The sequence below is a fragment of the Saccopteryx leptura genome, chromosome 12 (assembly GCF_036850995.1).
Source record: "Saccopteryx leptura isolate mSacLep1 chromosome 12, mSacLep1_pri_phased_curated, whole genome shotgun sequence".
NCBI classification, from domain to species: domain Eukaryota; kingdom Metazoa; phylum Chordata; class Mammalia; order Chiroptera; family Emballonuridae; genus Saccopteryx; species Saccopteryx leptura.
Window position 1 is genome coordinate 31,447,119 of NC_089514.1, and position 26,978 is coordinate 31,474,096.

Genomic DNA, 26,978 nt, shown 5'->3' on the forward strand with positions numbered 1-26,978 from the left:
ATTTTTTTCACATCCTCACTCACACTTGTTATTAGTGGAGGTGAAATGGTATCACACTGTGGTTTTGATTTGCATTTCCTTAATGGCTAATAATATTGAGCATCTTGTCACATGTTTATTGGCCATTTGTGCCTCTTTTTGAAGAAATATCTCAAATCTTTTGCCCATTTCTAATATCGGTTGACTTGTCTTTTTTGTTGAGTTTAAGTTATCAGATAATATTATTTGCAAAATTTTTATCCCATTCTGTAGTGTTTTTTGTTTGTTTGTTTGTTTGTTTGTTTGTTTTTGTATTTTTCTGAAGCTGGAAACGGGGAGTCAGTCAGACAGACTCCCGCATGTGCCCGACCGGGATCCACCTGGCACGCCCACCAGGGGGCGATGCTCTGCCCATCCGGGGCATCACTCTGTTGTGACCAGAGCCACTCTAGCGCCTGGGGCAGAGGCCAAGGAGCCATCCCCAGCGCCCGGGCCATCTTTGCTCCAATGGAGCCTCAGCTGTGGGAGGGGAAGAGAGAGACAGAGAGGAAGGAGAGGGGGAGGGGTGGAGAGGCAGATGGGCGCTTCTCCTGTGTGCCCTGGCCAGGAATCGATCCCGGGACTTCCGCACACCAGGCTGATGCTCTACCACTGAGCCAACCGGCCAGGGCCTGTAGTCTGTTTTTTGTTGTTTTTCTACAGAGAAAGATAGAGAGAGAGACAGATCGGACAGACAGACAGGAAGGGAGAGATGAGAAGCATCAATTCTTCATTATGACACCTCAGTAGTTCATTGATTTCTTTCTCCTATGTGTCTTGACCGGGGGTGGGCGGCTACAGCAGAGCAAGGGACTCCTTGTTCAAACCAGTGATCTTGGTGTGCAAGCCAGAGACCTTTGTGCTCAAGCCGGGGACCATGGAGTCATGTCTATGATCCCACTCTCAAGCCAGCAACCCCATGTTCAAGCCAGCAACTCCACACTCAGGCCGGTGACCTCAGGTTTCAAACCTGGGTCCTCCATGTCCCAGCCTGATACTCTACCCACTGTGCCACTGCCTGGTCAGGCCAACTTTGTTCTTGTTCAAAATTGTTTTGGCAACTCTGGGTCCCTTGAATTTTCATGTGAATTTTAGGATCAGCTTGTCAATTTCTGCAAAGAAGCCAGCTGGAATTTTGATAAGGGCTACACTGAACCTGTAGATCACTTTGGGGAGTATTGCATCTCAACAATATTGTCTTTCAAGCTATGAACATGAGCTATCTTTTTATTTATGTCTTCATTAATTCCTTTTAACAATGTTTAATAGTTTTTAGAGTATAGGTTTAAGCATGTCTTTTGTTAAATTTGTGCCTAAGTAGCTTATTCTTTGTAAGGCTATCATAAATGGAATTGTTTTCTTCATTTTAATTTTTGGGTTGCTTATTTTCAGTGTATGGAAATACAATTGATTTTTATATATTAATCTTTTATCCTCAACCTTGCTGAATTCATTTAATAGTATTTAGTGGATTTCTTAGGACTTTCAGTATATAGGATCATGTCATCTGCAACCTAACTTTTAAAAATCACAGTCTTTCTACTACAACCATACTCTGTAGATCGGGAAATTTATTAATTTAGGGCAATTAGTTGACTTTGAGGTTATATTTAGAAAGGAAACAGTTGACACTTTGTAACGGTCTTTTGGTAATCTAAAAAGAAAAATACAGCAGACTTCTGGCTCAAGACCTTTGTGGAGAAAGCAAAGTCCCACAAATAAACTCAAAGAATTTTTGAGCTTACTTGCTAGAGTCTTGGTTTAAATACTATCACCATTACTCGGAATGCTATGGGAACTATAGGCCTTCCAAACATAATTTGTGTGGCACAGACTGAAATAACAATTGTAGAGATAAGCATTCTAATTTGTTTTTATTTTCAGGAGGATTGGGTAAGCTATGAAAAATATGACTTTAAATGTCCAAAATATATAGCTAATGCTTCTTTCGTGTTCCAGTTTGGCTTCTTTGCCTATGTGACCTCAGCCTGGGAATAAGAATTTAAGGCCTTGTGTTTTAGGCTAGACGAGACTTTCTTCTAATTCTTTTTACGTTAGTGATAAGTCTGCCAAATTATGCTTATTTGAAAGCCATAAACTGGTGAGTTATGAGTTTATATATTTATAGAGATATATTTTGTTTTTCACTGACCTAAGTAAGTAATGGACAAGTCTAAAACATTTTGTGTTTTCTCTTTACTCTCCAGCACTACAAGTTATAATCTAAAATTGTATTTATAGTGTGAAATTGTGTTTTCCCTTTTGGTTGCATCTTTGCTATTTGCATATCAGTTCTCATTAGATAATTTATTGGTCTAGATTAGAAGATTGTGGGAGCTTTCCTTAAATCTCTGTTGGGCCTGCTTTATATAAAACTATAGAAATTGAGAACTGGAAAGGAACTGCAGATTATCTAGGGTTAATATCTATTTTTACCGCTGAAGACTTACACATGTAACAGCTCTGAGAACAATACCTGGCACGGGGTAAGTACCTAAGAAACTTTAGCTACTGTTTAGGACAGTTTGAACCCAAGTTATTTGAAATGTAGTTCAGTAATTTCTTCTCAGGTGTTTCAGAGCTGAAGGAAACTTGTGGAGTCTCCCTCCACTTAACTCGTTTCACTGAAGACCACCCCTCAAGCTCCCCAGATCCTTGGGGAGGGGATCTTTCCTTTTTTAAAATACCAATTCTTGATTTACTTCATTTTTCTTATGTCCTGTCTCCCCTCCCCCTCACCTCCCCCCCTTCAAAAAAAAAAGTAGAGAAGACAATAAATTCAAAGAAATTCAAGGTTGTACTTGAAAACATTTTATTTTACTGTCAGGGCCAGCCTGAGCTGCTCTGCCACCTTTTATAAAACTTAGGCCTGGCGTAATTCTGACTTTTACTACCTTCTCTGTGCAAATACACAGCCAGCCTCGTGCCGATGGCGACCCCCTGCCCCTTCATAGTAAGACTTTAAAATGTTCTGGAAACTTTCAAATCACGGAATAAAGTCTTGTGGGTATGTAAGGGGGGTGGAAATAGGAAATGTGGGGGAAACAGTAGAAACACGTGCCAGTTTTTGGCACCCTTTAGAAGGCTAAAGAACTTCGTCCTTTTGACTTTTTTTAAAAAAGACACAGAAGTTAAAAGAAAAGATATCAGGCACAGTTTGCTCATAAAGATAAGCCGGTGTGGTGGCTCTATTTAACAATGTGAAGGCCAGGACACACTTCACAAATGTAATAATAACCCGGATTCCCTCCACCCTCCAAACACACACACTTTTTGGGGGGAGGAGGAAACTAATAAATAAAACATGAAGCTCTAGAAAAGGAAGGTTTTTCATGGTACTGTTTTCTCTTTTCTCATTCCTCTTACAGTTTTGTAGCAGAGGCTAGAAGGAGGTGGAGAACAGATAGTAGCTCCTTTGGTAGGCCTTCTGAAAACGGGGTGATTTGGACTGTTGGAGAACTTTTGTCAAGCTAAACGGATGCATGTGAAGTTCAAGTGTTGGGCTGCTGGAAACTTCCACCACCTCTGTCTTCATGTGTGGCTTGAAAAATGGCAGAAATTTCTAAAGCTCAAGTAGGGTCTTAGTGCTGTTGAATGTGTGCTCTAAGATCTATCTGGTTTCTAATCCTCAAAAACTTTTCAGTAGCCAATAAAGGACTATATTTAAGATTTGTATAGTGTCATACGTGTTTGTCTGTGTAAAGGGGTGGGCAAAGGTAGGCTTACAGTTGTAATACAAATAAATAATCCAATAATTAATAAGTAATAATGCAAGAATAAGCTCTGTGTTTTGTGTTCTCACAGCTGTCAACCTGCTGTCCCACCCTGGTATATGTTTCCAGCTACTGAAGATTGAATTCTATCTTTCATGCCTAGAAAATAATATTTGTTGAAGCAAAACATATGAAATTAGGACATTAACTATATAGCTTTTTACTTTGGTTTGTTTCTTACTGCCATTTAGGGGTGTGTCTTCTTTTTTCCCCTTTATTTGGTGGGATTATTAACTTTAATTTCTTAATTGAATTCCATGAGGATTCTGACTTTTATTTCTGCCAGGTTATATAATCTATGTGTTTTGTTTTGTTCTTAGAGAGACAGAGAGAAGGAAGGGAGGAAGGGAGGGGGAGAGAGAAGGAGACAGAGAAGCCTTCATTTGTTGTTTCGCTTTGTTGTGCATTCATTGGTCGCTTCTGGTATGTGCCCTGACCCGGGATAGAACCCAGAACCTTGGTGTTTAGCCATGGTGCTCTGACTGACTGAGCTAACTGGCCAGGGCTCAGTGTGTATTTTTTTAAGTTGAGTTACTTTGTTGTAAGAAGAAAGTAGCAATATCCATTTAATAACAGATTTTATAACGTTGGACATGATTGGCTTTGTTTTAATCAACCTTTCTTTTTTCTCTTCAGAGGACGTTAAGCGAGTATTTGAACAGACAACGATTCATCAACACATTCCATTTAACTGGGATTCAGAATTTGTGCAACTACATTTTGGAAAAGAAAGAAAGAGACACCTGACATATGCAGAGTTCACTCAGTTTTTGCTGGTGCGTCAAGCTCTTGAAAAGAGTAAATAAATAAAACTGGGATCCTGATGTACCTCAAGCTTTTTAACCCTGGGCCAAACCATCCCATTTGCAAGTATTTCTCTATTAGGGCATGGAAACCATAGCATTCAATGGGCTCTTACAGATTGTGTAGAACCCCTTTATGTTTAAAAGGAATTGAGGTCCCAGGAAATCAAGTGATTTGCTCAAAAATCCATGTAAGTCAGGAGGAGCAAATTGGAACTTGAACTCTTGGCTTACAAAGTAGTCCACCACTATTTACCAGTATTTTGTTTTCTCCTGAGAATGGATAGATGTCATCATTAGCATCTAACAGTAGTATCGTTTTATCTGAGGCCTTTCATTGACGAGGCACAGGGTCTGGAACTGGACTGCATAGTGGAATTAACCTGATGAGCTTTGAAAACTATTGCTGCTTAGAGCCTACCTCTATAAATTAGAACTGATTTGATTTGGGGGTTGAGGGAAGGGGCAGGCAGCCTAGGCATTGAAATATTTAAAGCTTCTTGCCTGACTACTAGGTGATGGTACAGTGGATAGAAAGTCAGTCTGGGACACAGAGGACCCAGGTTCAAAACCCCAGGTTCATGGGCTTGAGCACAGGCTCACCAGCTTGAGTGTGGGGTCACTATCTTGAACATGGGATCTTAGACATGACCCCATGGTCGCTGGCTTAAAGCCCAAGGTCGCTGGCTTGAGCAAGGAGTCACTTGCTCTGCTGGAGCCCCCTGGGTGTACCTGACCCTGTCAACATTTCTGGGGTGAACCTGGCCCTGTCACTCTTCTTTCTCAGAGCACCCTACCACCACCATTATGATCATAACACTGGACCATAGAAGATGCCAATGGAAGAGTAGTAAGAAAATGTGATTATGGTTTAATTTTCCTTCTTAAGCATAACTTTTAAAATGTTTTAACTGTGACCTTAACACTTAGGCTCTGGAGATCAGTGTGTGTATATGCTATATGGATCCATATAATAAACCACTCTTTGTTTTGGCTTTTTAGGTATTTGTTTTGTTTCTCTATTAAATTTTACATTTTAAAAGAGTTATTTAAGGGGATTCGTTTGCTATGTTTAAATTCAGGATCCTGAGGAAAACTTTACCAGGGAAACCACCTCTTGTTCTTTGTCACTGGTAATGTCACCATTGGGTTCTCTGGTGTCGCTACTTCTCTTGTGTGCCCTTAACCTTGTCAGAGCCTTCTGAGCTGTGGCTGGAAGCACAGACGTGGGCCGGAGGTGGAGGACACAAGGGACACACACGTGCCCTGCCATGTGCTCACTCAGCCAGCATTTTGCTGCATCCATTCCTGGGCACAGCGTGTGTAATAAATAGGTGCTTCTCATTTGGATTTTTACTGTTATCATCATGATATAGGACATGGTTATGCTGTTTATTTTGCTTTTATTTTCCTGCCCTTTGGCAACTTAAAACAAGATGTCTTAAACCTGCTTTTGTAGTCTTCTTTAAATACACGTTCATGTCTGCGACTCCCCCTGTGCAGTTCTCTATCAACATAAACCTGTGTAAATAGCTCAGGTGGAGAATGGAGTTCAAGTTGGATTTTTGCTGTTGTTTATACAAGACACTGGTGCGCAGTAGGAGGTGGTGTTCATTTTGATGAGGAATAATTACAATAATGCTATTGAGACAAATGCCTCAAATTAACTTTATGAAATATAGCCTAATTAACTTTAGTCTTAATGGGATGTGAGCAGTAGAAAGGCTGATCGCATTTTCCCTTAAGCAAGTATCAATTATGCTGAATTGAGTCAGCTGTATAGCACTCACTCAGCCAGGCGTCCCCCCAAACTACGGCCCTGCCCGCGGGCTGCATGCGGCCCCCTGAGGCCGTTTATCCGGCCCCGCCACACTTCCAGAAGGGGCACCTCTTTCATTGGTGGCCAGTGAGAGGAGCACTGTATGTAGCAGCCCTCCAACGGTCTGAGGGACAGTGAACTGAGGCTTTTCTCAAGATGTGGAGAAGCCAGAGTCAAAGATTAGATGACTCAAGGGTTACTGATTAGGTTTCCAGCTTCAACTTGTAGGTCATTCACGTGAATTTGACTCCATCCTATAGTGAAAAATGGGCCCATCCCACAGCAACCAGCATGGGATAATTTTGACTTTGTCGGCCAAATGCAAGCACTCAACTTTTTGCTAGATTACAGTGGTTATTGTGGATAATTATCCCAGGTTGGGCCCAGATTTAAAGGGCATGGATCGTGATAGACTTTATATGAATGCCAATGAAGTCCAGTATTGGTGTCTATCACTGGACCCTGGTGTCACCCTCTCTCCCCCTTCACTGCCTCCAATTAAATGTTTTGTTTGTTCCTTTTGGATTCTTGTCTGGAGTCAGGGGAGGGGACTTCTCACAGGTAGAAGTGAACTTAATTTAACTCCTGTGTTTCAGATTCTTGCTTTGTCTGGCACACGCCTGCCTTTCTGCTCTGGGGCGGGGCTCAGAAACACGAGCACCAGCGCCCTGGCTGGCGCCAGGGTCACGAAAGCAGACACTTGGCTGCTTGAGCCGAGGAAGAACTGCCATCATGCATGCTGCTGCCTGTCACCTGCTGAGGATGAGGAGCAGCCGTAGGGACAGCTGAGAAGTGCTTGTGGTTTCAGGGAGTCTGCGCAGTATGCAGAGACAGTGCTACTCCATCCCACAGAAGGTTCTAGAACAGGGGTCCCCAAACTTTTTACACAGGGGGCCAGTTCACTGTCCCTCAGACCGTTGGAGGGCCGGACTATTAAAAAAACTATGAACAAATCCCTATGCACACTGCACATATCTTATTTTAAAGTAAAAAAAACAAAACAAATCCAATATTTAAAATAAAGAACAAGTAAATTTAAATCAACAAACTGACCAGTATTTCAATGGGAACTATGGACCTGCTTTTGGCTAATGAGATGGTCAATGTGCTCCTCTCACTGACCACCAATGAAAGAGGTGCCCTTTCCGGAAGTGCGGCGGGGGCCTGATAAATGGCCTCAGGGGGCCGCATGTAGCCCGCGGGCTGTAGTTTGGGGACCCCTGTCCTAGAAGTTAGTTCAGGTTGGCTGCAGCCACCTGAAGCCTCACATTCTGTGTGTTCCCCGTGCTTATATATGTGTACGGGTGTGTGATTGGTGGGCAGTGCCATTATCTGCAAAGTCATAGTTTTTTTCTTCCTTTAATAAACGTTTTACTTTGTCTAAACAAGTGTGAGTTTGTGATAAGCCACCGTGCAGCTGTGAGGACTTCCCACGTTCGCCTGTGTACAGTCCGGACAAGTTCCCACCAGCTGAGGTGTTGCTGGTCGTGTCTCTTAAGTGCTGAGCTGGTGTGTTGGTTCTGTACTTTGGTTATAAAATTCATAAAGCCGTGATGAAGCTGATATTCTTTGAGCTATGCTTGCTTTGCTTATGCTTTTCATCTGAATTATAGTACTGAAGTCAGCAAGTCCTCCTTCCTAGAGTCCTGTTCCCAAGGACGGATTTCAGAGGGGGGGGGCACAGTCCTGTCACTGTCATTAGTACCATTGCTGTCACAGCTGCTGTTTCTGTTTGGCCTGGTTCTGTCACCTCCCCTGTAGGAGTGAGGGTAGGTATGTGTGGATGGGAATACAGTGTTATATGTGGGTATACATGTGTATTTTCAAATATCCTATATACTTTTCCACCTACCTCTCTCAGCCCCTAGACCAAAGCTCTAATTTTATAGTGGCTAGTTGAATAATTCATTTTAACATACAGAAAACAGTCTACTTAGAAAGAAATTTGGAGAAGTTTTTCTGTTCTGTGTCTGCTAGCATTCTTGTTTATGAATGGTATTAACATAAAACTGTCTGCCTTGTTTGGAAGTATTATACTTCTTGTGCTGCGATTATTATTCACATGGAACAAACCACCCAATTCAGTAAAGGTTTGCTGAGGATGAAGGATTCGTATGACGCCTTAGGCAGAAGGCCAAGAGGTGCAGGGGTAAGAGCTTTTGAGACACTTGTGTAAGTGTGAGGGTTGTTCCTATGTTTTTCTGCCGGACAGCTCAAAAGGAGCAACCACGGCAGGGATGAAATGGACACTCTACAAGGGTACTTCTTTGTGCCATCAACCCTTATGGCAGATATGGACCCAAAAGCAGCATTCCGAGTATGGTTAGAGCAGCCGTCCAGAGGACAGAGTTAAAGGTCAGGTGCCAGCAGAAGGTTATCCAGTCAGCCGCCCCATTTCACAGACGAGGAGATGGAGGCCTTTTGCTTTAGAAGCTCTTAGTGGCACCTCATCTGTGATTTTGACTTGCATCTCACTAATGACTAACGATGGCAAGCCTCTTTCATGAATCTTGTTTGGAGTCATGTTTTTTTCAGATCCATTACCTGTTTTTTAGTGGGTGGACATTGCAGGCAACTGTGAGCACAGAGTGAAAGGCCTCTGAAGTTTTTCTGCCAGATTATTCTGTAGAGTCAGTATTAAGGGTCATTCTAAATAATAATAAGTCTTTATAATTTGCAAAGTGCTTTTAAATAGTCTATTTCTGATAACAACATCCCCCAAAACCCTGAGAGGTAATTATTGTTATACCCTACCATGTGCAAAGAAATAAACAAACAGACTGTAGGGTAAAATTTTGCGTTTACAGGTAATTTTCTGGGAAAACTGCTTGTGGCTTTCATTAGGTTTCCAAAGGCATACCCTAAAAGACTGCAGAGAAACTGTTCTAGAGCTTAGCTTCTTCCATAATAGGACCCCAGACATGTGGGGGGTTCAAAACTATAATGGTGTTACCACCGTACAGCGTCTCCAGGGCCAAGGCTACGGAGGGTTAGTTTCTGTTTCTGGAAGGAGCTGGGCTTCTGAATGGGTAGGTGCCGTCAGGCACTGCTAGACACTAAGCATTTCTGGCCTCTGCCCATTAAGTGCCAGATATGATCATTTAAAAAGCCCTTAGTAGGGGTTTGTGTTACTGTTGTTTCCACTTACTATTTTTTTCTTTTTTCTTTTTTCTGTATTTTTCTGAAGCTGGAAACGGGGAGAGACAGTCAGACAGACTCCCGCATGCGCCCCACCGGGATCCACCCAGCACGCCCACCAGGGGTGAAGCTCTGCCCACCAGGGGGCGATGCTCTGCCCCTCCGGGGCGTCGCTCTGCCTGACCAGAGCCACTCCAGCACCTGGGGCAGAGGCCAAGGAGCCATCCCCAGCGCCAGGGCCATCCTTGCTCCAATGGAGCCTTGGCTGCGGGAGGGGAAGAGAGAGACAGAGAGGAAGGAGGGGGGGGGGTGGAGAAGCAAATGGGCGCTTCTCCTATGTGCCCTGGCCGGGAATCGAACCCGGGTCCCCCGCACACCAGGCCAACGCTCTACTGCTGAGCCAACCAGCCAGGGCCTCCACTTACTTTTTGATAATGTTTTATAATCATAGGTGTATATTTCACTCATAATTATTACAATTTAAATATAATCAACACATAGAAATTTCTAGTGGCTCCAGTCTCAGAATAGAAAAGTCTAGGATTGCTACCAAATCTAATACACTTGTCAACTAGAAAACTATCGCTGTTAACTACCTCTCCTAGAGCAATTTTTAGCTTAGAAAGCGCTTTGGCTTGTGTTCGTCCTTGCAGTCACCTCTGGTGTCAAGCAGTGGCTGCTGTTTCTGTGTGTCCCATGAGCACACAGACACTTGGAATAGTTTTCCAGATTTGTTCATGATGAGAAAGGTGGAATTGAAGTTTATCTTAATTTTCCTAAATGTCTAACAGTATTTTATCAAATGTTGTGGGAAATTGTTCTGAAGTGATTATTTTAAAAGGCAGAGTTCTGGGCCTCTGTCTCCAGCAAGGGTCTGCTTCAGTATAGGGCCTGAGAGATTGCCATTCGACAAGCACCCTGAACTGTGGCGTTCCAGATGGTCCACACACTGAGAAACGCTGGTCTCAAGTAGACTATAAAACCCTGATTGTTAGAGCACAGAACCTGGTCTACAGGTGTTCATCCAAAGATTGATGGGAGCTCTAAGAGGCAGACAGGACTGGATTTGTGTTTCAGAAAGTTCACTCAGGATATTGTGTGGAAAGTCAAATAGAGAGGGATCTGACCTAGGAGAGGGGGACCAGTTCGTCCCTTCCAAGCCAAGCCAAGGTAGAAACAACTATGGCCTGGGTTGGATGGTAATGGCTTTTTGATGTTTTATAATCATAGGTATATATCTCATTACTTGATGAGCCAAGTAAATGGGTTTAAGAGAAGTTAAAGGGATAGGCCTGACCAGGCTTGGTGACAGGATGAGGTCAGTGAGGATATGCAGAACTCATGGTTGACGCCTCGGTTTTAGGCTTGGGCAAGTGGGAGGATGGTGACAGTTTACTGAGATGGAGGCACAGGCGGAGGAGGAGGGGTGGGTTTAATGAAGAGCTGCAGAGCAGGATTGAGCTTGTAATTGTTGCCTTTCACAAGTTGTGGGTTGTTTCCTTCTCCTCTCTTCAGTTCCTTGGAGTCCTACCTGTGGCCCCGTAGACGTGGGCATTTCCAAAGAATTCTGTTTCCCATTTTGTGGAGCCAGGACATTTCTTCTGTGTCCAGAGGCCTTCCTCCTGTTACTCTAGGAAGAGAAATGCCCAAGAAATCAGCAACGCTTTAACGTGACGGAGAGGCCACGCAACAGGCTAGCTGACTTCGGAGGGAATCAGGCTAAAAATGATCTGTAATGTCTTCTCATCAAATAGCATTTAAGAATAAAGAGACCCAGTGGAGAGCCCGAATCACAAAGGTGCTGTGAGTGTTTACGATGACTTTATTTATGTCACCCTTTCGTCAGAAGAGGATGATGTACTAGAGAAGCAACTCATAGTGGGTGGAACTCGGAATAGAGTTCGAGACTAGAGCTGTGTCTGGTGTCCCAGACTGCCATTCGTAGTGGTAGGGACCGTTGATATCAGATCACATGATCCCCATGGCAACCCTGTTGGATGCCAAAGTATATTTATGCTAAATAATGCAACTGAACAGTTTGGTTCTTTTTGTTAAGTCAAACTGACCGTTATTTTGGCTTATGGCTCAGCATGGCCTACAGATTAGCCTGTGTAAAAGGGACATGTTGGTTATTTAGGTTCTGAGGCCTGGAGAATGGAGCTCTGGATGTCTGCTGCCCTAGGCACTGGCGATTGCCACATGTCCCTCCAGTCACTGCTCCTGGTCAGCTGTGGTCTGGACTGTATAGTCACTGTCACTTATGGTTTGCTACTATATTTGTTGTGGTATCCTGGCATAAGGCAGAACCTTTAACAAAGGCTGACTATGTTAAAATAGAAAGTGTTCCTCCTCATCATCAATCGAAAGAAAACATAACCGTCAACCATGGCAACATCATATTTTCAAGCTTCAGAACTGGTTTTGGGTGGCAGTGGATAACTAGTAAGGTCTTTACTCTGGACTGAGTAACCTGAGCCATTCGTGCCTCCCCTTTGTCCCCCAACTTGCCATCTGCATTAGTTAAAATATCTAGACTATAGAGCTTTAGTAGCTGGAGACCTTGATTATATTTGCATTTTGAACACGTGAGTGCTTCTTATGTTGATTTTAAGTCGGACCAGATGGGGTCTGCGACACAGCTTGGGTACTGTGTCATCAATACGGCACCATTTGAAGTTTCAAAATGAAATAATGAGTACAAGTAGCTAATGCCATTTGGCTTCAGCTCTTCAAGAGATTAGATTGTGTTTTGGGTCCAAATGGAAGCCATTGCTACTTTGGTGACGGGTAACCAGAGACGTGGTAATATCCTGGTCACTTGGAGAATTAGATGTAGGACATTTTGTTCACATTGCATTTTCTACTCTCAGGGGGGGAAGAAATCAGCGTCTATTGTGCTGTTGTGTCCATGGCGTTAGTCAGCTTGCTGTTTTGTCGAGCAGCCTGTGGTGCAGGCTTTTTACGTAGCATCCTGGTAAAAATGAGCACGCCGCACGGTGTCTCCCCAGCTGTCCCCACTGTGACGTTGAGTGTTCAATCAGAAGAGCAAGGACATTGAGAGGGAAAGATCTCTGTTTTTGGTTTCCACCAACGTGTTGCTTGCCTGCAGTGCCACATGCAAGCCAGCTTCTAAAGACCCTTCAATTAACGGCCCCACCCAGTGAACTGGAGACGATATTTCCTTGAGAACTGACGCATGGGCTGAATGTGGAGAACACAGAAAGATGTTAAGAGTAGAAACTACTTCTTTACCTATCCCATTGCTGAGTTCCATTTTTACTGTTTAAAAATGTGGATCTTTATTTTAAGTAGAACTTTTTTTCTTCAAATGGGCATAGGATAATGAGAATGAAGTGGGTACTTACCTATTAAATAGTGTACAAGTTCTGACACTTGATGTAATATAGGATTTATTTGAAATAGGGCCAAATGCAATACCATATTTTATAAGCACACCTTCCTTATACATTTTTGTTCCTTGTTTTTATAAATAATTACCTGCATTTTCCCCAGAACTTTTCTACCACCACCCCTAAAAAGGAATTCTTGTGAATCATATTGTTATTGGTAATTCCTTGCTTTTTTAAAAGTTTTAGATTTTCCTTTAAATTTCAAAACTGTACAAAACACAAAAGTGCAGACCAGCTAGGGGTCTTTGTTGGTGTTCTTGGCTTTATAATATAAATCATCTGGATATGCTGCTTGTTTTGAGGGTCTATTGGTCTACTTTTTTTGTTCTGATAAATTGTTCTCAGACTGAGGCACAAACTTGCATGTCTGAATAGAGGTGGAGAGAATTTTTGCATTCAAAATATGCCCACTTGAAAATTGGAGATTATTAAGGAAATGACAGGCCTGGAACTATTAGAAGCGTGAATGTGAGACCTAAAGTGGTGTTACCCCGATATATGTTTATTTCTGTACAGCTAGCAATTTTGACAAGTTTGCTTTTTCTTCCCCCTACAGCACTCTGAATTGGGTGTGCTGAAGTAGTTGGAAACCGTGGCAATAAAAGCCTATTCCGTTAATCACTGTGCAGCAGTGTAGAGGGACAGAACAGTTCACTGGCAGGTATGAAAGAGAAATGGGACCGCCTTTCCTGTGTTTGGGCAGAGCTGCCTTGGAGAGAGCTGTGTCGCTCCTTGCTCGGAACTTCTGGCCTCAGGTGCGGGAGAGCCCTTTCTCCTTCGGCCTCGCTGTCTCCCTGGCGACCTTCAGCAAACGTTCCTCCTTTCCTGGCACTCGGGCTGTATTTACCGACGCTGCCACCTTCCCAGATCTCTGGGTGTTTCCCAAGGTCTCAGGTCCTTGGTTTTACTGTCTTGTTCATTTATTTAGGGATCAGTTCCTTTTTGTCGTCTGTGTGCTCTCTGTACTGACTGTGGGATGATGATCTCATCTAGTTCTACAACTGTTACTTTCTTTTTTCTTCTGGTTTTTGGGAGGGCTCCCCCCGAAAGGAACAGGCAGCCGCCTTGCTTAGTTAGACTGCGGCTGTGGAGCAGACCGCGGGGGCGACGGTGCATATCCAGTTTCACCCTTAGCGTCACGTGACCGCCACTGCCCTTTACCTCATTTTTCCATCTACAAAATGGAGGTGATGGTAGGGCCACCTTATAAGGATGTTGGGAGGATTCAGAGATGAAGTAAGAAAGCACAACAGTTCCTGGAGCATAGCAACACTTAATAACAGTAAATGTTAGCCTTCTGCTTTTCTCCCTAAAATCCTGTTACCTGCATCTCTCAGATTTACATTCCCACCATATTCTCTAGCTTTCTCTTGTTTGTAGCTTAACAGTTTGTTTATTCCAAAGACTCTTCTCTCCCCAAGTCATCACCAAAACTTTTCTCTAAGTCTCTTTTCCAGTTATCTGTCCAGATCTATTTGTGATCCTTTTACTACAGTTTTATCCAAGGCAGCTTAAGTCAGTAGTTAAAAAAATCTCCGTTTCAGAATGAGACAGAACCTTGTCAGCTCTGTCGCTTTCTGGCTGTGTGAGTTTGGATGAGAGTTACTTAACCTCCTTGAGCTCCAGGTGTCTCTCTGTAAGATGAAGATGATTTTATTAGTTCAGAGAATTACTGTAAGCCTTAAATGAAATACTGTCTTTGAAGTTCTTGTCATAGTCCCCAAACAATGGCCCCCTGAGGCCGCCGCACTTCCGGAAGGGGCACCTCTTTCATTGGTGGTCAGTGAGAGGAGCAATAGTTCCCATTGAAATACTGGTCAGTTTATTGATTTAAATTTACTTGTTCTTTATTTTAAATATTGTATTTGTTCCCGTTTTGTTTTTTTACTTTAAAATAAGATGTGTGCAGTGTGCATAGGGATTTGTTCATAGTTTTTTTTATAGTCTGGCCCTCTAACGGTCTGAGGGACAGTGAACTGGCCCCCTGTGTAAAAAGTTTGGGGACCCCTGCTCTAGCCTATAGTAAATGTTTAAACATCCACCCGTTACTGTTGCCACCTACTTGATCTGGTCTTCATCTCTGTCCCTGTGGCTGGTTCAAGATGACTCAGCAGAACTGCTGTTTCTTACAGTTTGTTTTTGAAGGACTCAGAGAGCTTATCTTGGAAAGGACTTTAGAGGTTTTTAAACCATTCACCTCTACAAAAATCAGAGCTACCATTTATTATGTGTCTGTCACGCACGTCACCTCGTTTTTAAAACCCTGTGTGGTAGGTGTCTCTGGGGCTCTAGGAAGCAGACACACTCCCCGAGCCCTCCTAGCTGGGAGCGTCGTGACTGATGTTTGAGTTCTGCCTATTCCCGTTTCAAACTTCAGATTTTATCACCAGAACATATTGCTTCCATAACCCCCTGTATTAAAGTCAATAAAATAAAGTAAATTGCTAGACATGTTCCCCAACTGGACAATTATTTCCAATGACTGAGAGAGCCTGCTACTCTGCCGGGTAGTCAGTCCATTTTATTGCTCAATATTTATACAGGTTAAGTACCTCTGTGTTTTGTGCTGCTAACACCTGATCCCTACATTTTTCTCTCTATTGTTTTCTTTTGAAGAACTACAGAGAACCAGTCTCACATCTTTTTTAACCGATAGTCTTTTAACCTTTTAAATCAGGGGTCCCCAAACTTTTTACACAGGGGGCCAGTTCACTGTCCCTCAGACTGTTGGAGGGCTAGACTATAAAAAAAACTATGAACAAATCCCTATGCACACTGCACATATCTTATTTTAAAGTAAAAAAACAAAACGGGAACAAATACAATATTTAAAATAAAGAACAAGTAAATTTAAATCAACAAACTGACCAGTATTTCAATGGGAACTATGCTCCTCTCACTGACCACCAATGAAAGAAGTGCCCCTTCCAGAAGTGTGGCGGGGGCCGGATAAATGGCCTCAGGGGGCCGCATGCGGCCCACAGGCCGTAGTTTGGGGACCCCTGTTTTAAATAGTTGAGTGTAACTATTGCTCCTCCCATGGTTCTTCCCTCCCCTGCACAGAGGGTGAGTTTACTCATTCTGATCCCTTTTGTTTTAGAAATGAACATTATCTTACACATGCTGTATTACGTGTATGCCAAACCAAACAGTTCTGTGTCCCAGTTTTATCCCTCTGGGTTCAGTTCTAGGAACCATCAGGGTAGCCATAAGTCCACATTAAGTTTTTCTTAAATAGCTTTAAAGATGCCAATGGAGTGCTTTAAGTCACTGCTATGGTAAGGAGCCTGGATGTTTATTTCCAAGGTCATTCATTCTCGTATTAAGTAGTTTGGAGTACCTATGTCTTAGCTCCCACAGGCCTCCTTATTTATCTTCCTCCTCCTCAATCTCTTGTGATTGTGCGAAAGTGAGTCAACAAGGACCAAGGCCGAGGCAGCGCCGTTCAGATTTGGTTCTGTCCTCCCTGGTCTCTGCTATTGTCGGGCAAACGGTCCCGGCACTCTGCGTGCACAGGGGGCTTTTGCCTTAATGAAAAAGTTTCAGGAATCTTATTGTTTTCTCATGAAAATAGGCAACAGAAAAATCTAGAGCACGAGAAAAATTTTAAAAAGGACATTGAATTTTATCTTTTCATAGATTCCTGAGTCTCAACTTTTGTAATCAAATTCCTGACCACATCATTATCCAGGCTCCCCGGGAAGTATAGGGAAGAATCAGGAGCACCCTCAGAGGGGCGGGACTGTTAGGGTTGAATTCCAGCTTTGCTCCCGTCAGTGAGACCTTAACTTCCCGCAATCACTGCAATGAGGTTCGTAGTGGTACCTGCCTTGTAGGGTTGCTGTGAGCACTAAATGCTTATCACTATAAAGTGCTTTAGAACAGTGTCCGGCACATAATCTATGCTCACTAGATGCTGTTATCATGGTTGTTGTATCGATTAAGGTTAATAGTTTCATTCTTCACCCAGAAGAAGAAACAGTCATGACATAAACAGGTGTTCTTCAGAAGGTGACCCTCATCGGTCGTAAGCTGCTTTCCAGTGTGGGGCAACACGTAACTAAATGTTTTCATTCTGGCCCATTATTGAGAGAACTACACAGACCTAGCCTCCTCTTTTTCATGGGATTTATAATGTCCCCGATCTCAAGAGCTGTCCGAAATGTATTCTTCGGTAGTTCATCAGTAGGGGTGAAGGTGCTTTCTTGGCCCACCATCCGGGATCCCTCCTGGTCAGTGCTTGCTCACGGCAGCTCAGGCACAGAAACGCAGTGACAGCGTCTTCGTGACACCCCCGTCCTGCAGTGCGGGCAGCAACCCCTCCGTCGGTGTCATTTCCCATTTGACAGTCTGGACAGGTGGGTCTTGTGATTCGGCTTCCTGCTTTCTGAGGAGATGGGGTGGCGCCACGGGGAAAGTGAAGCTTCTTGGGTAGCACAGCCTGAGGCTCCCTGAGGCTCCTGTTTGAGTTATAACCTGGGGGAAATGGGTAAGTACAAAACTGAACATGCCTTCTACTATTGTTGCGGGTGATCGAGGCTTGGGCTAGCTTTAGCAGTGGGTCTGGCAGTTCAGAGTACTTTGTGTTCACTTCCTTCCAATTGAATATATGCTGTGGTCATACTTCACCAGTTTGTTTCTTTCTCTGGAATTGGAGGCACTTGTTCAATGGATCATAATGTATTTATTCAGTGGGTTTTATATTTACATCATAATTTTATTTGTTCTTGGGTGTATACTGAGTGCCTAATATCTAAAGCGTTCTGCCGACACCGTAATTGGGACGAGCAGGGCACGTAGTCTCTCTTCCCTGGGAAGGCAGGGAGAAAGATGGGAATGGGAGATGGAGAAGGCAAGTCTGTCATTGACGTTCAAGCAGGGAGGGGGCCAAGTGATCAGTTGTGTTCTGTAAGAAGTCTGGTTCTATCTACCTAAGAGGTGGCATTGGAGCTGAGCCTGGAGGAAGGGGTAGGATTTCAGGAGCTAGAGAAGAAAGCTCCAGTCCAGTCCAGGTGGAGGGCAGAGTGCAGACACAGGCCTGCATGTGGGGCGGTGTGGCAGGGCTGGCCTGGGACGCTGGAGACAGGCCAAGAGCAGATCCTGGAGGGTCCAAGCGCTGTGCTGCGGAGACTGGTCTTGACGATGGAAGGCTGTTGAAGGTTTCTATGGAGGGGGCTAGGCGCCAGCGCTGAGATTCTGAAAGGCAGCTGTTGACACATGCAAGGTGGACGGCAGAGGTCAGACGGCAATGCCAGCTGACCGTTGGGTCTGTAGTAGTGATTCGGACATGGGCTGAGGAGGGCTGGAAACAGGAATGAAAAGGAAAAAAATATATTTGAGTGAACTTTCAAAGGTTCGAGTAACTAATTCGATAAGTGCTTTACTCTGCAGAAGCTTGAGGGATTAAAACTGACGGACTTCTCGGTTGGGTTCCCATCAGAACATCATGCCACTAAGCTCCGAACATTGTAGAGGGACCAGGGTTGAGGGCTGGGAGGGGGACATATGATAGTTGGTTTAGTGATGTGTAATTGTATGGCTTTTATAAGATAGACACGTGGATACCGTCTCTAAGCAGTTAGAAATTGTGGTCTAGTGGATAGGAGTGAGAGATTCGGATCTGGGAGTCAGCCGTCTAAGAAATCCTTGAGACCTTGGGACAGGAGGTCATAGCCTCTTCCAATCACTCCTTAAATGAGAGGCATCGGTCAGCTTTCTTCCTCAGATTTTCTCACTGAGGACAGAGGACCAAGGGTTGACGTATGCTATAGCTGAGAAGAAGCTTTTCAACAGGATAAAGAGCTCTGATTCTTACCATTGTATTATCTTTTTAAATTTTTTATTGTGGACATTTTCAAACTACATGAAAGGAGAACGTTATAATGAGCCACCGTCTTCTCAGTATCCTGCTTCAGTTATTACCAGCATTTTATTGGCCTCCCTTCCTCTCCCCACCTTGTGGGGGAAAAGAAGGGAGATACTGAAAGCATCGTCAGATTCCTGGCATTTCTCCCATACTTGAGTCTGCTACTACTTTACAAGGACAACTCATTTTTATATAACAAGTCATTATGTCACCAAAGTTAAAAAAAAAATCAGTATCATCTAATGAAAAACTTCTTTTTATTTAAATAATTTGAAGTCTTTGAGAGTCACATCAGTGATGCTTTGTGATTCCACCGTGATTAGATCTCACTCTGAGGGCCTGTTTGGGAAATGGGCAGAGTGTCATGAAAAACGATAATAAAATGGTCTGCATAAAAGATGCTTCTACAGAGCACATGGTGGCTTTGGATGGGAGGCTGTGATTTATTCTGTGTATATACCCTTATTGCCTGGGAATGGCAACTGAAATCTAAAGTTGGGCTTCCTCTTTCAGATGGTATGAAATAAAACATCTGTCCAATGATGCTGCTCCAGTTTTGCCCCCTCTGGTCCACATACCATCGATTCCAAAGTCTAGAGCAGTGATCTTATTATGGCCCCCTCCAGAGACATTTCTTATTGCCGTGGCCTTGGGGAAGCGGGGCTACTGGCATCTTAGAAGAGAGAGGGTCAGGGCCCTGGCCGGTTGGCTCAGCGGTAGAGCGTCGGCCTGGCGTGCGGGGCACCCAGGTTCGATTCCCGGCCAGGGCACATAATGAGAAGCGCCCATTTGCTTCTCCACCCCCCACCCCCTCCTTCCTCTCTGTCTCTCTCTTCCCCTCCCGCAGCCAAGGCTCCATTGGAGCAAAGATGGCCCGGGCATTGGGGATGGCTCCTTGGCCTCTGCCCCAGGCGCTAGAGTGGCTCTGGTCGCGGCAAAGCGACACCCCGGAGGGGCAGAGCATCACCCCCTGGTGGGCAGAGCGTTGCCCCTGGTGGGCGTGCCGGGTGGATCCCGGTCGGGCGCATGCGGGAGTCTGTCTGACTGTCTCTCCCCGTTTCCAGCTTCAGAAAAATACAAAAAAAAAAAAAAAAGAAGAAGAGAGAGGGTCGGGATGCACAGGACAGCGCTCCCACCCCCATAGAAAAGCCTGAGAAACCCTGTGTGAGTGGGGTAGCCTGTTCCAGAGGAGAATTGCCCCTTCCAATGTCTTGTTCTGTCACATGCTTGTTTGCCAGGTGGCTGTTAAGAATTTTTCTCTCTTCTTTGGAAAGAAGTAATGTCCCTGCAGGTGTTTTCTTCTCTGATCACCTGCGTCACCTAAGCTGGGTTTGGCCGGATCTCTGAGCCTACTAAACTTCATTCCTCTCTCCGTTGTCTTGCTTGGTGTCCTTGGACTCGGGCGGGGCACAGAAGCAACTGGATTTCTTTGGGTTGGAGGTTTAAGGCGAATGCACTTCCCAGACACAGTCACTGGGCTGAGCGAGGCTCTGTCTTTGGAAGAAGACAGTAGCTTGGGGGTGCTAGTTAACAAGCAGGTGGGGCTTGTTAAACCAAGATATCATCTATATTGCTTCACCCTTGTTTGAAGTTTAGCAGTCATTTGTAGTAGTTGAGAAACGTCAATTATGTTCCCTTCTTCATTTGTAGGAAATACAGTTGGAGCATGCCAAGCAAGCCTTTGTGCAGAGGGACAATGCCAGGACCGGAAAAGTCACAGCCATTGACTTCCAAGACATCATGGTCACCATCCGCCCCCATGTCTTGACACCTTTTGTAGAAGAATGTCTAGTAGCTGTAAGTTATAACTTGCCCTAATGAGGGAGTTGATTCTGCCTGGTCTGAGCTCAGTGAATAAGGGATTATAAGAATAACTGTTACTTATATAGAGGATTATCTTTAAAACAAACATTTTCTTAATGGGATTACATATATTACTAAAATGACAGTATGTTTTGGCTAGGTTTAGTGGGTAAGTTAATTCATTATCTGGACACTCGGGAAAATCTCAAAAGAAAACATAACTGGTTTTTTATCAAAGGAAAAACAAATTTATGACCGCTTATTAGTTTTGCTTTATAGTTTGAAGTATGTCAAATGCTAATCTTAGCTTTTATCTATTACCCGAGGCAGAAATGAAATTTTTTTAAATTGTGTGCATCAGTATATTTGACAGGTCAGCAGAACACCAACTGTAAATCTTACATTTACTTGTCCGTTCAACATGTATGTGTTGAGGTAACAGTGGCACATGGGACAGGTGAACCCTGCTGTCCTGTGTCATTGAGTTTCTGTCCTACTGGGTATCAAGCCACTCCCCTTATCTTCTCGACCCTGAGGGTGTCCTGGAAAATTCTGTGGTGGTGGTACCCAAGCCTTGGTCATGGAGCATAAGAATCGCCATGGATAATTATTAAAAAATACAGATTCTAAGGTTCTTTCCCCATCCACCGATTCACCATCTATGAGTGGTGAAGCCCTAGAAGCTAATTCGAAAGCTACCTAGATAATGCTGATGGTCACTCAGATTTGAGAACCCTTATGCAATGGTAAACCCTTTTGTTCACCTCACGGGAAAGCTTTGTCTCCATGTTTCACTATCCTCTAGGTTTCTCGCAGTGTTTACCATAGGCAGGAGCTTAGGCTAGCTTTTCATGTTTCCATTTTTCCCCCCAGTGCCTCTTCTGGAAACGTGGCCTTCTGACAAGGCCTTTTCCTCTCTGGCATTGTGTTAATCTAGCTCCTTCGACTGCCCCGACCCCAACCCCTTCTCCACTCTACACTCCCATGTCAGCTATTCTAAATGACTACTAAGTGAAGATTTATGTGGTTATTACCTTATAAAGAAGTGTTTTCCCAATAAAAATATTTTCCTTTTTTAGGTAAGGATAGAATTTGAAACCCCCAAACTGAAGTTCCATTCATAATGGACATGCTGTCTGTTTTCCCTTGTCTTCCGTGAAGAAATATGGTTTCTTACACATTGTGACTATCAGAATTCTGACCAGTCTTAACCCCCATCAAAGCATATGACATCTCATAATTTTACCGTAATATGCTTGTTTGCAAGAAATCCCACCACTGCAAAGTCTGTGCATAAATGATTATTTATTGCTAGTTATAAATAACATGACAAATCATGATATTAATGTTAGATTGACCACTTTTGATAGTATGTTTTTGTTGGTATAATAGTTTTGCATGTATAAGCACACACATGTGTGTAATATAGCTTGCATGTATAAGCCTTTAAGAGTTGCTCATTAGATGAAATAAACAAACTTATAAAACATTTCCAATGGAAATTTGAACTCTGTAAATTACTACTGGTCCTGTTGTTATAACCCTACACATGTATTTATTTAGTTTTCTAAGATTATGTGTGGAGAGTACAAGTTCTGGTCATGATTAGTTGCAGTTACTCCTAAAAATCATTTATAGCTTTTGGTTTAATGTGAAAGAAAAATACTTATGGCTATTTCTTCTTATACATGCATTCCTGATTATTTCTAAAACTAGCCTTTGATATATGTATTTCTAAATCTTACTCATTCTATAAATACTTTATTTATTTTTATTCTCCCCTTTCTTATTTTCACCTTACTTGAGGCTGCTGGAGGTACCACATCCCATCAAGTCAGTTTCTCCTATTTTAATGGATTTAATTCTCTCCTGAACAACATGGAACTCATTAGAAAGATCTACAGCACTCTGGCTGGCAACAAGAAAGATGTAGAGGTTACTAAGGGTGAGTGAGAATAAACCCCAATTTTTACCTGCAGGTATCTTGGTGTGTTATTATTAGGGTGAAGAAGGCAACCAACAAGTTTTATTGTAGATTTTTTATTTCATTGACATGTTAGCCCTATGGTATATATATATGTTCTCTATCCTTTGATTAGACAAAAGCAAACAAAACTTCAGCAAGTTTTAAATAAACCAAAGACGGTCCTGAGTGAGGGAGCCATGTAAAGTTTCTTAAATGTTTTCAAATCTTGCTAGAGCCTGTGCTAAATGGGCAGCCTCTAAAGCGGTCTTCGAAAGTACACGAAGGGGTTCCATAAACTTAGACTAGTGACCATGTAAATTGATCTACAGCCTTCAAACAAGATACCAGCATTTTAATGAGACTTTTTTTTTGAACAGAGAATTTGCTTAGGAATTCCACAGCTTCATTAATATAACCTCCTGGGACCTATCCTTATGAAGTTTCCTAGCCACTTCCTAGGTTTTTCTGCAGTTTGAATAACATCCTAGGTCATTTATTCAGTCTTCAGATGACACCAGACTTTTAAAGTCAATGTCAGAGAAACTTATTTGCACACTCTTTCCAAATGAATGAAAGCACTTCAGAAGGTCTTACCCTGTTTGGATTGACGGGCATTTTACAACTGCTGATAATAAAATTTAGTGATGTTTGCTCCTGCCAGTGCCTTGAGTGCTGCACTCCGTGGCTGTTCGTTCCTGACGCTTTCCCTTTTTAACTCTTTTTCCACACAGAGGAGTTCGTTCTGGCGGCCCAGAAATTTGGTCAGGTTACACCCATGGAAGTTGACATCTTGTTTCAGTTAGCAGATTTATATGAGCCACGGGGGTAAGTTGTCGTCCCCCCCCCTTTTTAAATTAGCTTAATAAAAGGGGGTTAGGAGGAGATGGGGGTAGGAGGGGGGAAGCAAACTGGAGAAAAAGAAGCCAAATTAAAGATTCTGAAATACGGGAAAGGAAAATGGGAATGTTTTAAAGTTCTCTAATGTACATTTGAATCAGCTTGTATTTTGTTGTTGGTTGTGCTTGACTGTTCGTTTGTTTTTCCTTCCAGACGTATGACCTTGGCAGACATTGAACGGATTGCCCCTCTGGAGGAGGGCACTCTGCCCTTCAAGCTGGCGGAGGCCCAGCGGCAGGTGGGCATACAAAGCGGCCTTGCTTCCTGGTGTCTCTTTGGCGGGGTACCCCCAAACCCGTTTTCATTTGCAGTTGCCTTTCTGACCTTGGTGTATGACCTACTGTTTTTCCATTTTGCACCCAAAATCCAATTTCAGAAGGCAGAGAAGAGAAATGACTTAAGGATGTTCGGATGAACAGAAGAGCCATTCTTCTTCCCTAAGTCTCGGTGGGGAGAGGCAGGCAGCAGTCCTGCTCAGTGTCGCTGTCCCAGCGAAGCAGCGTGTGGCGGAGTGAGAGCCGTCCCTGCTCTGCGGGCGGTTCTCCGTCAGCCCATTGTCTGAGTGCTATGCCTTCCGTCTTTCTATCGAAATGAGATAATTTTGTTTAGTCTGGAGTCATAGTTTGAAGGCTTTTAGACCTCTTTTCTCTGTGAAAGGATTCATAAGTTATGTGGAAACAATTTGAGGAATGCTAAATTTTATTTTATGGTTAACAGAACCCAATCTCTTAGAGTTGTGGGAGTCAGAAACTTAAGACACGGGGACTCCTCTTTTAACTCTTGCTCGACTGTCTATGGATCCGATTAGAGAATCAAAGCCTTCACAGGCCGGGTTGTCCTTACACGATGTTTGTAAAATAAATCCACTCACAGACGAGCGTCGCTTTAGGAAAAGAGATCCTTTAAGGCAAAGCCATCTCCGAATCCTGTGAGACTTAACAGTTTTTGGCTTGGAGCTCTGGGTCTGTACAGAGACGCCAGTTTGACCACAATGGGTTGATGCGGGCAACATTTTTAGGACTGGCGGGCCTCGAGCCAGGACCCCGCCTTTCAGCTCCTTCCCACCCAAACGCAGTGGCTAGTTTTGTGTGCAGGGTGTAACTCAAAGTGGTGGGTGTGTGCTCAGAAAATCCTAACTAGGCACCTCTGCAAAACCAGCTGGCTGTTGTTAAAAGAGGAAGCCGGTTTCCCCCGACTGCAGAGCGAGAACGGTAATCGTGTGCAGAGGTGGAAGCAACGTTGCTCTCCCCTCCCTTTGATTTTTGAACACTGTTTACCAGTGTCTCTGTGCTACTAGTAGTTGCAGAAATCTGGGGATATGGAAAAAGCAGAGACATTTTTTTTGTTTGTTTTAGCTGCCTCCTGTTCTCCGTTTGGCTGGGGTATCCCACAAGTTTTCCTTGGAGCCTTCGGCCGCTTCGGAGAGTTTGCGACGGGTGCTTGTCCATTCCAGCCATGAAAGGGCTAGAGGAGGTTGATGAGGATTATTGTGGGATACGATTGGCTGCTGCGTGGAGGTTTAGAGCGATCCCCAAGGGCCTTGCCTGGTGTAGTCTTTACTCTGTGAACCTGAGTGGGCCTGACCACACTGACAGACTTGAGCAACAGTCATCCACCCTCCACTCGGCAGGCTCAGTTCTATCGTTCATTCTCAACAGAAGTGGACAGGAGTTGGTATCTTTCTTGTCTTATGCCATGAGCATGCGACATTTCTAGCTTTGGAAAAGTTAAGTAAGTCTGAGGGTTCATTCATTTTGTCTTATAAATGAAGGGTTAGTAATAGTAATAGATTCCCCATGTCCCATTATTTTTTGAGTATTTTCACTTGTTATTTTGATACAAGAGCCTTTTTTCTATGTATTGCATATTTTTGTCCTTGTTTTAAATTAGAGAATTGTTGGCATACACTATTATATTAGTTTCATGTACACAGCATATGATTCGACATTTGTATATATATCATGATGTGCTCACCACGCTCAGTCTGGTAACCTGCTGTCACGGTGCAGGGTTATCACATTTATTGGCTAGGTTAACCTTCACAGTTCTCACCCATCCCTCCACCCCTCTTCCTTCTGGCAACCATCAGTGTGTCTTTCTTTCTGTAAGTCTGTTTCTGTTATGTTCTGCTTGTTCATTCACATTGCATATTTGTGTCCATGTAAATAAAACAGTACCTTTCTTTTTTACAGAGACAGAGAGTCAGAGAGAGGGATAGACAGGGACAGACAGACAGGAACAGAGAGAGAGGAGAAGCATCAATCATCAGCTTTTCGTTGGGACACCTTAGTTGTTCGTTGATTGCTTTCTCATACGTGCCTTGACCGTGGAGCTACAGCAGACCAAGTAACCCCTTGCTCAAGCCAGTGACCTTGGGTGCAAGCTGGTGAGCCTCGCTCAAACCAGATGAACCCACGCTCAAGCTGGTGACCTCGGGGTCTCGAACCTTGATCCTCCTCATCCCAGTCCGACGCTCTATCCACTGTGCCACCACCTGGTCAGGCAGTACCTTTCTTATGGATGCATCTGTCAAAACGAAGTTCCTGTGGGTGTCCGTCAGTACAGGGTTAGAGTTGGAAACAGCCGTGCTATTTGCAGAAGAAATGTTTTACATTCTTAAAGATGCATTTTTCTGTGTAAAGCTATTTTTAGGGAAATGACTTTGAAGGAGATTGCAAGTTATCTCATTGTATTAGAGTTGTGTTATATTGACAGCAACTAAAATTCAATGGGTTGATGGCTGGGGTTGATAATTATTTTTATTGTTTACTGATTTTAATTATTGTGGCTTTTGAAAAAAGAATTTACTGAAGGTCTTTATTCATTCAACAGGTATTTATTAAGCACTAACTATATGCCACCCTCATTTGACAGCTCTGTATACACATAAAATTGCTATTTAATTTATGTAGCCAGAGAAGACAGACCACTGACTGGCCTGAAATATGAATTTAGAAAAGTTGGACAAAACAAGAGAAAGACACAATAATAATAAATCACTTAGTTGTAACCACTGTAAACATTTTGACTGTGTCTGAGTAATGGGGTAGTCAACATGTTACTATTATTTTTATGTGCGTATACATACTTACAAATAATTTTAATAAAAAAATAACATTGCGCATAGTCTTTAACATTGTTTTTGAAAGATTATGTAATATATATATATATTATTTATTTATTTTTTTTGGTGGTTGTTTTTGTTGTATTTTTCTGAAGTGAGAAGCAGGGAGGCAGAGAGACAGACTCTCGCATGTACCTGACTGGGATCAACCTGGCATGCCCACTAGGGGCGATGTTCTGCCCATCTGAGGCATTGCTCTGCTGCAATGGGAGCCATTCTAGTGCCTGAGACGGAGGTCATGGAGCCATCCTCAGCGCCCAGCCCAACTTTGCTCCAATGGAGCCTTGGCTGCAGGAGGGGAAGAAAGAGATAGAGAGAAAGGAGAGGGGGAGGGGTGGAGAAGCAGATGGGTGCTTCTCTC

The 26,978-nt window shown here is 43.4% G+C and overlaps 1 protein-coding gene across 1 annotated transcript in view; it reads left to right on the plus strand.

Moving 5' to 3' along the window:
• SLC25A13 (solute carrier family 25 member 13) overlaps nt 1-26,978 on the plus strand; it is a 188,539-nt gene that overhangs the window by 86,952 nt on the left and 74,609 nt on the right. Inside the window, exons 5-9 of the mRNA XM_066354073.1 lie at nt 4,428-4,567; nt 20,478-20,624; nt 22,437-22,575; nt 23,328-23,421; nt 23,647-23,731. Coding sequence (XP_066210170.1) covers nt 4,428-4,567; nt 20,478-20,624; nt 22,437-22,575; nt 23,328-23,421; nt 23,647-23,731 — 605 coding nt within the window. The remainder of the gene's footprint in view (nt 1-4,427; nt 4,568-20,477; nt 20,625-22,436; nt 22,576-23,327; nt 23,422-23,646; nt 23,732-26,978) is intronic.